The 14349-nt window shown below is 36.6% G+C and overlaps 2 protein-coding genes across 2 annotated transcripts in view; both read right to left on the bottom strand.

Annotated features, from left to right (window-relative positions):
• The window catches only part of LOC140150123 (E3 ubiquitin-protein ligase rnf213-alpha-like), a 55155-nt gene extending 49051 nt beyond the window's left edge, over positions 1-6104 (bottom strand). The window contains exons 1-6 of the mRNA XM_072172127.1: positions 6063-6104; positions 5362-5574; positions 3143-3279; positions 2451-2674; positions 1421-1714; positions 602-736 (exon numbers count right to left, since the gene is read on the bottom strand). Coding sequence (XP_072028228.1) covers positions 602-736; positions 1421-1714; positions 2451-2674; positions 3143-3279; positions 5362-5574; positions 6063-6104 — 1045 coding nt within the window. The remainder of the gene's footprint in view (positions 1-601; positions 737-1420; positions 1715-2450; positions 2675-3142; positions 3280-5361; positions 5575-6062) is intronic.
• A 5078-nt stretch (positions 6105-11182) lies between these two features.
• The window catches only part of LOC140150124 (E3 ubiquitin-protein ligase rnf213-alpha-like), a 41760-nt gene continuing 38593 nt past the window's right edge, over positions 11183-14349 (bottom strand). Inside the window, exons 35-39 of the mRNA XM_072172128.1 lie at positions 13815-13974; positions 12669-12745; positions 12214-12346; positions 11456-11649; positions 11183-11189 (exon numbers count right to left, since the gene is read on the bottom strand). Of these exons, the coding sequence (XP_072028229.1) occupies positions 11183-11189; positions 11456-11649; positions 12214-12346; positions 12669-12745; positions 13815-13974 (571 nt within the window). The remainder of the gene's footprint in view (positions 11190-11455; positions 11650-12213; positions 12347-12668; positions 12746-13814; positions 13975-14349) is intronic.

The following is a 14349-nucleotide window of genomic DNA, read 5'->3' on the forward strand; positions in this document are numbered from 1 at the left end:
ATGCACGGCACTAGGCCGGCTAGACGGCCGGTGGTCCAAGACTAGTCTCGCACTGTCAGTGTTTGTTTTTAAGCTTACCATGTCAGTATTGCTCTGAATCTGACTGTGTTGGTCTAAAACACATTCCTGCGCTAAAACTGGTAACAATTCAAATTAAACAGCTGAAATCGTGATCTTCTTCAGCAGTAGCAACCCACTCCAGCTTGATTTATATTTCGCCATTTTTGTGTTGTCGTTTCTCGGCAGTGACAAAATACTCTCATAGTCAATGTCGACATTCAATGTTATTGTTATGCTTTATGGACTGTGACGTGGGTATGCTGCTATCCGTAAATAGTAAATATCCAAAAGTACTATTTACGGCTTGAAGGTACTATTTACGGACGTAAATAGTACTTTTTTGCACTTCTCACAGAATAGTGTGTTTATTTTTGATCATGTGACACACTTGTAACCAATCAATGAACAAGAATCTATGAATGAAGGATATAATTAGAAATATTTGTTCATATTTCAATAGGTATTGTCTTCGGGTTTTTAAATTTAAACAATTAATTATACTTAATCAAATATGTTTCCCAAAGACTTTTGTTTCTCTTACCTCTATATATATTAGCTCTTTGAGCGACATCTGGGGCTGCTGACCTTTGAACTCGACTCTGTTCTCTTGCCTGGATGCAGGGCTCTACTTCCACAGCTCGCTGTACTGGAGGTGCAGCTGTATCCATTGTTTCTTCTATAAGGCAATACAAATGAGTCAATCCATGAAACAATAATAGCCATGCACTCACAGACTTACATTGGGCAGCAAGTCTTTGTAACATTAGCATAGATTTAAAACCGATTTAGCCAATCAGGTAGAGCCAAAGAGTGTAGACTCCACCATGTTTGACAGCCACTAAAATGCATTTTAATCCTTCCGATCCAATAAGGTTGAAAACCAAACTATGTCTTCATTGTCACTATATCACCCAATTTGCACAGCATTAAATGCTGAAGAGATCTAAACCCATGAACTTGAGATATTATATAATTATGAATCATAGGTTTTACTGTTGAACCTCTCTCCCCTAAGGGGCATAATAATAAGACAAATTCACTATCATACTCACATCTGGACCAAACAATGTACATTCATTTATGCAGATGCAAAACACAATAAACATTATGTGCCGCCTTGTGCTAATTTTTTAATCAAGAATATCAATATTGAAAGCATTTTTCTATTTTTTTTATCATATTTATATTTTTGAATGGATATGAACTTTCAAACTGTGTTCACCCTTATGTACCCTTCACAATCCATTACAAAGTAATCTCATTACACATAATAACTATATTGTTCCAAAATACACAAGGCAGCCTTGGTAGATATGTCATGTTTTGCATTTGAACACTTCATATCATAACAAATAATTACCTTGTATATCAGCTACTGCCATATCATCAGCATCCATTCCATTTTCTACCTCTATCTCTTCCCTCCTGACACCTTCCATTCCAATTTCCATGGTTTCCAAATTCTCCACCCTTGCATCCCTAGCCTCTGTCTCCATCAATGCTTCTGCAGGCTCATAGCCAGTTTGTATTTTCATTGCAGCCAAATCTTGCTGCAAGAGACTATGCACTCCTTGACCTCTTAGAGTACTTATTTCAGGACGATTTGGTTGCGGAGGTCGAAGGTCGTCAATGTGAGTAGAACGTGAGTTGCCACCTAATGGACAGGAAATATCATTTAGTGAAATATTGCACTATTAAAAAGCTTCATTTAGATTCAAAATACTGACAAAAAAATGACCTGATTTAAATTAATAAAAAAATCTTCATTTGATTCCAGAAAAACAGAATATAGTGGCAACCACTCTCTTTTTTACTGACAATACAGCAGCAGCAACTCCTGAATATTTTTCCAAAGAAGCCCAAAGAATTCTTGAGCATCATCGCTTGTGATCTGGATGGCTGTTGTCATTTAACCTTGCTGAAGGTATCCCAGATCAACAGTAAATGCCATTGCAACATCACATAAATAAATAATGGTAATATGTGACTGTCCACCACAAATGCTGACCATAAATGCTGTAATGTCAGCATTTTCACTGCGTAAGATATCAGCCAAGCAATGTTTCCTCAAAATAAGCTTCACATTGATTTATTACCTGTCTCTGTAGTCTGTTGCTTGCTAGCAAGGTAGTGAAAAATCAGTTAGAGTTGGGAAATTCTAAATTTGTTTTCTATTTGTTTGTGAGAAGTTCAATGGACCATATCTCAAAACAAGTTCTGACGACATTGCAGCCCATTCGTGGTTCATGGTCTAATATGCATTAATACTATGTTCTTATGTAAAAATAAATCATGCTCAACACATTCAAAGAGTGTACCATCACATTTGCACAGGAGTTAATCATGGCTGTCACTACACATTAGAAGCTATGTTCAGATCAGTGCTTTACCTTGGAATCCAGTGAATCCTTTGCCCATACGAGACAATTGAATCACAAACACAACATGGGCAGGATAGAGCTGAATGCCTTTCTGTGAAGCTTCTTGTTTGGCTTGAGTTCTCTCATCCTGTATGCAATATGAGGCACATGCTATCAACTGGTTGTTCTGATGACCATCTTCACATTGTACAAGCAGTAGACCCTCTCTTTCCTGTCTGCTACCAAAGAAGTCTCTGTAAAAGTAAAATTGTATGTCTTCTCATGACATTCTGCATCAACATAGATAGTAGATCAGTGGTTCCCAACCATGTGTCACTACCCATTGTTTCAAACTCACAACTGCATTTGAGTTCGCAATCAAGCTCAGGATCACAAATGCATTTGAAAATTTTAACAAGGAGGTCATGGCGTGGATGATCAGACTTTCAATAAAAGGGGCCAACATTCAAAAAGGAATCCTTGGTGTACAGGTACACAGTTTAAAGTGATGAAATCGTTTTAATATCAATACTCATTGCAAACTTAAGATGATTCATTGTTGAAATAAAAGCAAATTGAAAGTGCTGATATCAATAAAAAGATTTCACAAAATTGTATTGCACAGAAAAATGGCTGAAGTAGTTAATATGTTTGGGTTAATATGACATAATTAATTTAAGCAACTCAACAAACTTTTTTGAGAGTAAAACAGAAAAACTGACCTTATTTCTGCAGAGAATTGTTGCTCAGTCTGGAATTTCTGTAGGAATAGTCCTTGTACACACTGTGGTGACAGGTCTAGTTCACCAGCAAGAGACATCCGGTCTTCTTTCACTAGCAGCCTGGAATGTGTTGTCACCTGCACAGAAACAAATTAATGTCCAAATTTACAATCTGCAAATACTACTTCTAACTACTAATAGTAATTAATAACTAATTATATAAATTTATAGACAAGACTTAAAAGTTTGTCTGATTTCTTTTTCATTCTAGAGGAAGGTGTGAGCGTATCCAAGGTTTGTCGAAAAATAAACAAACAATAGAACAAAACAGGTACTGGGTATAATTGCTGACAAATTTGTCAAAGTTAAGGGGGGAGAGGGCAGCTGCTCCTGTTAGGGGTATTACCCCTGTGAGATGCTGGCCACCCTGATATTTAAGACTTTTTATGCCTCTGTGTACCTTTTAGCCTTTTTTGACAATTTTCGGCAAATTTTAATTTTTTGCCCACAAGATTATGATAATGGGGCCAATATGTCAGGAAAGTATAATGGGACACAAAGACATCTTCTCAGGAAAAACTTTTAATCCGTAAATTCTCCATGTGCCTGTCATTCACTTCACCTTGTCGGATCTGATGCGGCAGCCATTTGCCCAGAAGCTGTAACTTTCTTTGGTATTGTACAGACTGTCTACAACACATTTTCCAGTAGTCCAAAATGGCGGGAACATATCGGATGTTCTCTTCATGGGCTGTCTGGCACACGATGGACAGATCGCGTAGATAGTGTACGTCCATTTGCAGCTCATTTACCAGGCATCAAAGCAGCCCTTAGGGAGCATTTGACATTGAATTTAACAGCAAAAGCAAAACATGACATCAATAGCATATGTTTCATCGTTCAAATGTATTGTTATGTCTGCCATTTGGCTAAAGATCTTGACCACTATTGATCAATGGAATGAAATAATCCAGGCAAGAAGTTCTACAATTGTGATGCGATCAAGCCAAATCAGTCGAACTTCGGAAATATTGATTTTGAGATATAGCCAAACAAAGAAAGGTTTTCCTTTTGTTTCCTCTTGTTTTGGAAACTCTTAAATTGCTCATATCTTTGGAACTGGTTGTTCAATTTCAATGGGGTTTTCTGCAAAATCCAGCTTTGTAAATGCTTTTTACTATCCTACAGGAAACTGAAAATTTATTATGGCCGAGTTCCGACTGATTTTGCTTGATCGCATCACAATTGATGTTGAGGTATCAAACCTAGCAAGTCTGCTTCATGGCATGAAGGAATTGTGTAACAATTTCAAAGCAATTGTAGATGAATCTAAACAAGTTGCCAATGCTATGGGTATTGTCTCAGCATTTGCAGAGAAAAGGAAAGGAAGGCAACGCATGTTCCATGGTGAAGCTCCCAAGAAATGAATACTGGAAGGGGAAATTGGAGAAACTACAGAGGAAACAGAATTCAAACATTTGGTATATTACAAGATCCTAGACTCTGTAATTGCTGGATTTACTATTCGCTACAATGCGGCTGAAAATATCAACAATTGATTCAGCTTCTTGTGGCAGTATCAAGACATGTCTAATGAGGACATTGAAAGTGCTTGCAAGACATTTGCCTCTAGCTATGTTAATGATATATCCTTGCCGCACCTTACAGATGAGGTGCTGCGTCTTAAAGTCATTCATTCTGCAAATTTAGGAGACAGCAATCTCAATCCATTAAAACTGCTAAACATAGCATGTTTAAAGTTAGTTACGCTACTGTATAACACAATATGAAATGCAGATGTTACACACAGCTAATTCACAATTAAATTCAGCTTTAAAGAAAGGATATGAAAGAAAGTTGTATACACCTATCCGACTTCGCCATTACTGCGGTGTCCCCGATGTAAAACTGCGGTGTCCCGAGGTCGGGGGTTCCATCCATTATTTATTGTGTGCTATACAGAATTGTACCGGGAATTGTACACAATAGTGATATTCAATACACAATCATGAGTATTGAATTACTTAATTAAATCTCCCGCTCTGGTACATCTGTGTTGCCGTCAATAGAGGGCCAAATACAGTAAACGCTTCTCGGATTGGTGTATAGACAGCAAGAAACAAAAAAGATAAAGATGAGAGAAAAAACCATGCAAACAAGCCAAAAGGGAAAATGAAATAAAGAAACCTAAGAAAATAAGAACCCAAATCAAGACTTACTTGATGAATTATTTCCCTGTGGTGTCCATCACCCCCTGGTGTTCCACTCCTTAGCTGTTGTTTGAGATAGCTTGCTAGACTGCTGTGTTGCTGTACCTCCATATACTGTCTGTGTAATTCATCAGCTTCCTGTCTCAGTTTGGAATTGGTGAGACGACACACTGCTTCTGGTGTGGCGCACTGTAGAAGTAGGCTCTTTACGTGGTCACACACCTACAGATAGAACATAATCAAACAACAAAATTTTAATTTAAGGAGAGAAAAATGTCATCTTTGTATTGGCTACATCACAGGCAAACTTTCTATTTCTTCTGACAACTAAACAATGTATTCTGAGGCAAACTTTTTCTCCAAAGAAAAAAACCGAATCAACCCGAAAATTAACCTTTACAATGTCTTATGATATGCATTAATGTTGAATACATAGTAGCATTTCAAGTGTTGAAAGTTACATGAAATTGAGAAATATTTCAGACTTGATGCTCCCAATGTAAGTTATTACAACCTACATCTTCAGCTACAAAATGGGCTATTCCAGTTGAAATCCATACACCCCCTATGGAAGACATGACCTTAATCTTCTTACAGTCCCTATGTGGGAGATTAAGGTCATGTCTTTCATTATAGGGGGTGTATGGATCTTAACTGGAGTAGTCTAATGCATCTTGAAATTAACAAAGTACAAATCATGGATAATCTACAAATGTGACCCGAACTGATCCACTCAGTCCAAAGTCAGACATTTTGAAAATTGCGTTACTACCATTACTAACTTGCTCAATACTGACATTTACTGATGCTGAATCCACAGGTCTCTTGAATACTTGGTTACAAAGTCATGAATCTTAAATATGTCAATTTTCTTATATTTTTATTGTCTTTTTCCGCACTTTTTGCCTTTATTTTGGTTTCATTATTGCCAAATTAAAGCCTGAGTTGATCAGATCTGGTCACAAATATAAGTATATACTATAAATCAACAGAGACACCATCTTACCATATTTTTCCACTCATCATTACCCTCTGCTTTTCCCATCTCACAGCATATTTGATACACCAGTGAAGCAAGTGTGTCATCATGGTATCCAACAAAGGCATCAGATATAGCAAACTTGTAGCTGTACAAGAAAAAGACATTTCATTTTTTGTAGAGTGCATCATGTTTAAATCAGCACCAAAAGTTCATTTTAGTACAATAATAACACAGACGAGAATACAGAAATTTATACGATAATTTTATTCCATCATGCACTATAGGGTACAGCTATATATAGGTATACACACTCATCTCTATGAATAAGTCTGCACATAGCCTGTATGCAAATTCTGAAATTTGAATGTGGATATCAGAATATCGCCAGTGAAGTGCCCATGTGGGATAGGGGAAAATATACCCATCAAAACTTGTCTTCTTAATTTGCCTTAAGCTCATCCCATGTTCTCAGCTTTATACTATACAAAGACTTACTTGGTGTCCCTCTTGTATTGTGGTAGATCTATGGTAGCAAAATTCTTCACCCATTGTTCAAGTTGTGTCACTATTTCTCTCTGGTCCATAGTCAGCATGGTAGAGGTTGCCAGGAAGTGTTTCTCAAGACGATTGATGAGAGGAGTTGGGAAGCGTTCATACACGACATCTTTGTCTGCTATCACTATGAGTCTGAAACAAAACCATATAGTGAAAAAGGTATTGGTTAAAAAGATGGGGGCTATCAGCCACTATATGTACTTTGATCAGCACCACAAGTTGAGGCTTTGTTGATATCAACCTTCCTTAATACTCTGCATGCTGGCCATACGCTTCAACATAAAAAGCCTAAGTTTTGAGATAATTTCTCAAAATATCAAGAGCTATCTCAGGAACCACTGAGCCAATACTAGGCTTATTTGTACTCATTTTAATGTATTTTTTGTGCTGATTTCAATTGTCTCGAGACAGCAGGAAAGCACAACAACGCAAAGAATAGACTCCGCATTGCCCCCACGATCATGAGGACCATTTAATACACATAAGCTTATTTATAATAATTTCACAATCTCATAGAAATTAAGACTATATTGAGATAATAACAGATTTCATATCAATTAAACAAATTATATACATTGAGATAATTAATTGCAGCAAGCATTTGGAATTATTGATTATCTTCATATAAATCAATAAACACACGAATTATTGGAAAAATGTGTATAAGCCAACCATACAGGCTGGACAAACAAAAGTTGACTTCTGAATCACATTTAACCAATTTCATCTTAAGCAAATCTTAAGCATATCTTAAACAGATACCTCTTTGGATCAAACAGAGGATTGGATTGGAAAACAGCATTTTTAACCGCAATTAAATAATTAGAAATCTCCAAAAGAATAAACAATGCCAACACTAGCAAACGAACATTTTGTATTCAGCAAGATCTGGCATCAATGCTTAAACCATTTACTGATATATAATATATTAAATCCACCGTTATTTACAACCAAGTAAATAAAGATACTCCAAATAAGCAACAAAGCATTTATAACCCTCGTATAAAAACGCAGTAGAAAGGGAGGAAAGCATGAAGGCAACCAATAGCCCACTATAAAACGCCGTAGAAAGTGGAGACAATCTACTGACGAGATTCTTCAGGTTTTGAAGAAACTCCACCACCCTCTATAAAAACGCAGTAGAAAGTGGAGACAATCTACTTACGAGATTCTTCAGGTTTTGAAAAAACTCCTTACAAAGCTTTCAATAAACCCATTCAATACCATAAAACGCAGTAGAAAGTGGAGACAATCTACTGACGAGATTCTTCAGGTTTTGAAGAAACTCCATACAAAGCAATCAATAGCCCAATAAAACCAACAAATACCATAAAACGCAGTAGAAAGTGGAGACAATCTACTGACGAGATTCTTCAGGTTTTGAAGAAACTCCATTCAAAGCAATCAATAGCCCAATAAAACCAACCAATACCATAAAATGCAGTAGAAAGTGGAGACAATCTACTGACGAGATTCTTCAGGATTTGAAGAAACTCCATACAAAGCATTCGATAGCCCAATAAAACCAATCAATACCATAAAATACAGTAGAAAGTGGAGACAATCTACTGACAAGATTCTTCAGGTTTTGAAGAAACTCCACCACCCTCTATAAAAACGCAGTAGAAAGTGGAGACAATCTACTGACGAGATTCTTCAGGTTTTAAGAAACTCCATACAAAGCATTCAATAGCCCAATAAAACCAATCAATACCATAAAACGCAGTAGAAAGTGGAGACAATCTACTGACGAGATTCTTCAGGTTTCGAAGAAACTCCACCACCCTCTATAAAAATGCAGTAGAAAGTGGAGACAATCTACTAACAAGATTCTCCAGGTTTTGAAGAAACTCCACCACCCTCTATAAAAACGCAGTAGAAAGTGGAGACAATCTACTGACGAGATTCTTCAGGTTTTGAAGAAACTCCATACAAAGCATTCAATAGCCCAATCTTAAACAGATACCTCTTTGGATCAAACAGAGGATTGGATTGGAAAACAGCATTTTTAACGGCAATTAAATAATTAGAAATCTCCAAAAGAATAAACAATGCCAACACTAGCAAACGAACATTTTGTATTCAGCAAGATCTGGCATCAATGCTTAAACCATTTACTGATATATAATATATTAAATCCACCGTTATTTACAACCAAGTAAATAAAGATACTCCAAATAAGCAACAAAGCATTTATAACCCTCGTATAAAAACGCAGTAGAAAGGGAGGAAAGCATGAAGGCAACCAATAGCCCACTATAAAACGCCGTAGAAAGTGGAGACAATCTACTGACGAGATTCTTCAGGTTTTGAAGAAACTCCACCACCCTCTATAAAAACGCAGTAGAAAGTGGAGACAATCTACTTACGAGATTCTTCAGGTTTTGAAAAAACTCCTTACAAAGCTTTCAATAAACCCATTCAATACCATAAAACGCAGTAGAAAGTGGAGACAATCTACTGACGAGATTCTTCAGGTTTTGAAGAAACTCCATACAAAGCAATCAATAGCCCAATAAAACCAACAAATACCATAAAACGCGCGGTAGAAAGTGGAGACAATCTACTGACGAGATTCTTCAGGTTTTGAAGAAACTCCATTCAAAGCAATCAATAGCCCAATAAAACCAACCAATACCATAAAATGCAGTAGAAAGTGGAGACAATCTACTGACGAGATTCTTCAGGATTTGAAGAAACTCCATACAAAGCATTCGATAGCCCAATAAAACCAATCAATACCATAAAATACAGTAGAAAGTGGAGACAATCTACTGACAAGATTCTTCAGGTTTTGAAGAAACTCCACCACCCTCTATAAAAACGCAGTAGAAAGTGGAGACAATCTACTGACGAGATTCTTCAGGTTTTGAAGAAACTCCATACAAAGCATTCAATAGCCCAATAAAACCAATCAATACCATAAAACGCAGTAGAAAGTGGAGACAATCTACTGACGAGATTCTTCAGGTTTCAAGAAACTCCACCACCCTCTATAAAAACGCAGTAGAAAGTGGAGACAATCTACTAACGAGATTCTCCAGGTTTTGAAGAAACTCCACCACCCTCTATAAAAACGCAGTAGAAAGTGGAGACAATCTACTGACGAGATTCTTCAGGTTTTGAAGAAACTCCATACAAAGCATTCAATAGCCCAATAAAACCAATCAATACCATAAAACGCAGTAGAAAGTGGAGACAATCTACTGACGAGATTCTTCAGGTTTCAAGAAACTCCACCACCCTCTATAAAAAGCGCAGTAGAAAGTGGAGACAATCTACTGACGAGATTCTTCAGGTTTTGAAGAAACTCCACCACCCTCTATAAAAACGCAGTAGAAGTGGAGACAATCTACTGACGAGATTCTTCAGGTTTTGAAGAAACTCCACCACCCTCTATAAAAACGCAGTAGAAGTGGAGACAATCTACTGACGAGATTCTTCAGGTTTTGAAGAAACTCCATACAAAGCATTCATTCCCCTTCTATAAAATGCAGTAGAAAGTAGAGACAATCTACTAATGATATTCTTCAAGATTTGAAGAAATTCCATACAAAGCCTCTATTTTTAAGCATAAAGCAGCATAATTGGACATACCATTTTATTGGAGTATCTTTAACCATATTTAGTTAACTGATTCACCCTTCAAGCTTTGGGGAGGGTGGGTGGGATTTTTTGGTCCATCAAGATCGAAGGAACAATTGCAAGTGCATCACTAGGAGAACTATGGACATAACAAAGGAATGAAAAAATAAGACGGGAGACCTGAATGGCTGCACACCACTAAAGTGACAGCTGACTTGACAGAAAAACTGAGCTTGTTGCTATAACAACATAACAACAACCCCTAAATTAAAACTGAATTGACCAGGAGACCAAAAAACTTTAAGTGTACTTGAGAATGCTCAAGTGGGAATAAGAGGATAAGCCTCTACACCTAGATGCACATGACAGCCTAATGTCCCCTGCTGCTGAGACAATCTAGTTTTTAAAAGATTTGCAACTTTAAAAAACGGAAATATGGTCACATATATATAATATATATATGATATTGCAGCTATAAAATTGATGGATAAATGGCTTCAAGTATAGCAGCATGGATACTGATATTGGACTCTGTCATTCTTGACATTTGCTTAAAAAGTTACCTTTTTCAGAGTCTTGGTTAGCAGCTTGCGACACCATACTACGCTGAATGAAGACGCTGTGATGGTGTCGCAAGCTACGTCGCTGCTAACCAAGACTCTGAAAAAGGTAACTTTTTAAGCAAAAGGCTTCAAGTATGTTTTTGCTTCATTCTCTGCATACAAAGTTAACATATATAGGGCAATTGTTTAACATATAGGACAATTATTGCACAAAAAGAGATTTACATTCCAGGTGTAGTAACAAAAGCAACCTATTTGGTGCTGATCAGACTATATATGGAGCAAGACCAAAACTCCTGTCCTGTGATATTGTAACTTGCCAGCTGTCAGATTTTGAAGCTATCTCTTCTTTTCTCGTTTTGAGTGGATAATTCCACTACTGATTCGGATGTATATTTCTATGCATGCATAAGCTTACCTAAAATCATTATGCACCCTGCATTTCACTCTGTGAGTCCCCAATCCTAAATCAACATATCTCTGTCCTCCAAACATTACATAATACTGGTTCAGGGCATCATACAAACTCTCATACAGGTTCTCAAGATTCAGAAGCACCACAGTGCGGCCTGTCTCCATGCAGACTTTGATTTTGTTGATGTTGCGACACACCTGAAAAATTAAAATATAATAACGGATTAGGTGTATCCTTGGTGTAAGATATCAATGTCTTGGACTAGTGTGAAGACTCCACTGAGGAATTTTAAAGCAGCTTAGGGAATAAAGCTGTATAATCCTTCAATAGAAGATTGTATGTGCTAGGCTAATTCCATGCAGTTTTAAACAATCATCTAATGATTCTCTTGTATACTTGTACCAATCCAACATGATTATAACATAATACAAGTAAATTTCATCAAATGTGATAAATTGTTCAATGTATAGTGGCACTTGCTACATAAACAGGTTTGACTTATACAACTGTAACCAAAACAAGATAAATAACAGTTAGCTATGTCCTCCAAAGACTAGTGCTGGACTTTTGTATCAAATGAAATTGAAAAGTTTTCAAGGTTTGGTGAGCAGATGTGGCTTCAGTAGGCATGTGTAAGACTTTAGAATGACTGCTCTCATCCCAGTAGATGAGGATTAGGATTAGGTTTTAGGGTTCAGATGACAGATTAGGGTTAGTTAGGATTATGTTTATGGTGGCTTCTCTTCAATTAGAATTCTTACTTGAGTATATTCCTGATCATATGGGAAGCTGCTGCCAAATATAATGATAGCATCCTGTTGGCTCAGTAGCTGTTGACGTAGGATTGGAAGAGCAGCGTAGTTCTCTGTCAATACTAACAGGTAACGACTCTCACTGAAATAAGAAAACATTGTATGTCCAGTAAAAATTCATTGCATAAATGAGCCAATAAAATTCTCTCCTGTGATAAAAGGACTATTCATGATGAATGAAGTCTGCTGACAAACTATATAGTAGGACTGGAACAGCAAAGTAACTTGAAACAGGATCTTACTTCTCATATTGGTTTTACTTAGGTAGCAGCAAGTATTTGCTGTGTTATATTGCATTTCTGCGTTGTTAGCAGACTGATGAGAAACCCCAATGTAAGGCCATAACCTGCTTTGTTACTGATTTACAATTTCTTTGTTAATTTTTCCAGGACTTGTTTACTTACCCTTCTCCTGTTGCATGACCTTGAAGACTAGCTTGCAGGAGACCTGCTGGACTACAGTCTGGGTCATCAGGGGTGGCCTGAAATATCAATGAGAAAACAATGTAATAATCTAATAATAACCTGATATTGTTGCTTTTGAGTAGCAGTTAGATTTTATTTGAGAACTATTTTGATTGGTTATTAAGAGGGGTATATCAGGTATTGAGCCAATCAGAAATACCATAAGAATACTCAATAGGGCAGATGCGGATTAAGCTTAAATTGCTAATACATGTAGTTCTAAAAGCTCTATTTTGAACTATTTGCTGTTGTATGTCTGTAGAATAAATACAATATTAGTTGGGCTGACTGACTATATCAAGCTTAATACTCTTTTCTCTCCAGGCAAACAGTCAACATAGATTTCTGCCATTTCCATAGCAGCCAAACTGATGCTTTCCATAATTCCTTTTTGTTGCATTCCCTAGGTTATGGTCACCAATGAAATTGTCTTTAGTTTGTTTCTTTTTGTGCAAATTGTACAGATGTGTGTGCCTTTATCAGTAACTGTTGTGTATGGATTTGCTTTCTAAAATATTTTCCTTTTTGTCAATAGGGTTATCGGAGACCCATTTTAATGCAATTTATTTTGCTATTAAGGAATACACCGGGGACCCTGTTGACTATGTCTTTGCCTTTTTTCTACTTTTGTATGTTTGCTTGTCTGGATTATCAAGTAATCAAATCAAATCAAATCAAATCAAATCAAATCAAATCAAATCAACTATTTTGTTTGGTTACAAAGAGAGGTATCGTGTATTGAGCCAACTTAAGAAAGGCATGGAGTTAATGTATTTTGATGTTTTATATAATTGTATTACAGAAATGAAATGAATGAGTTTAGTTTTTACATTGAACTCACTTTATCATCAATGTCACTCTACCATATCCACATAGAAAACACAAGAAACATGCAAATATGCAAAGAAAATCAAAAGATAAGAAAAAACATACAAAGATAACAAAAACATTAAATCATCAGATGAGTGCCTACATTTATTAATATATTTAATATTTAAAACAATTATCAAAAAGACATTTTAAGGTGTTATCCATAATGTAAAGCCTTATCTGAAATATGCAAATTATGAATCACCCCACACCAACCTCAGCTAAAGCCGTCATCTGCATGTGTTCTTCAAAATCCCTCATCGGATCTTCAGCACCAAGCAACCCACCAAAGTTGCGCTTCACTGAATGCTCTATCTCCAGTTGAGTTGGACTTCTGCCAGACTTACTAGAGAAACTATATACCATTTTGATAAGGCTGGAATAAATTACAAAGAAAATGGAAGCAGATTGGTTAAGTTTGGAAAGTGACATTTTTGGTTCACATATCAAGACCATTAAGCCAACAGTACACAGTAGTCATATGAGTACAATGATGAGTACGGGGAGCACGGTGGCCTCTATTGTATCTCTCTACTCGGGTGTAAATGGGTATCAGCATATAATAGGAAGGTATAACTGCTGCGTCTTTGATGTCATAAATCATGCAAAGGTCCAACCCTTATAACAGACTTCTTTTGCCAAGGCAAAAGTGATGTGCAATTCATCTCTGACATGCTCTTCACCCTTAAACTGTTTGAAATTTAGCATATTACATAATTTTGTCAAACATTTCTGAAGATCACATAACCCA

This window comes from Amphiura filiformis, chromosome 4, assembly GCF_039555335.1.
Source record: "Amphiura filiformis chromosome 4, Afil_fr2py, whole genome shotgun sequence".
Taxonomy (NCBI): Eukaryota; Metazoa; Echinodermata; class Ophiuroidea; order Amphilepidida; family Amphiuridae; genus Amphiura; species Amphiura filiformis.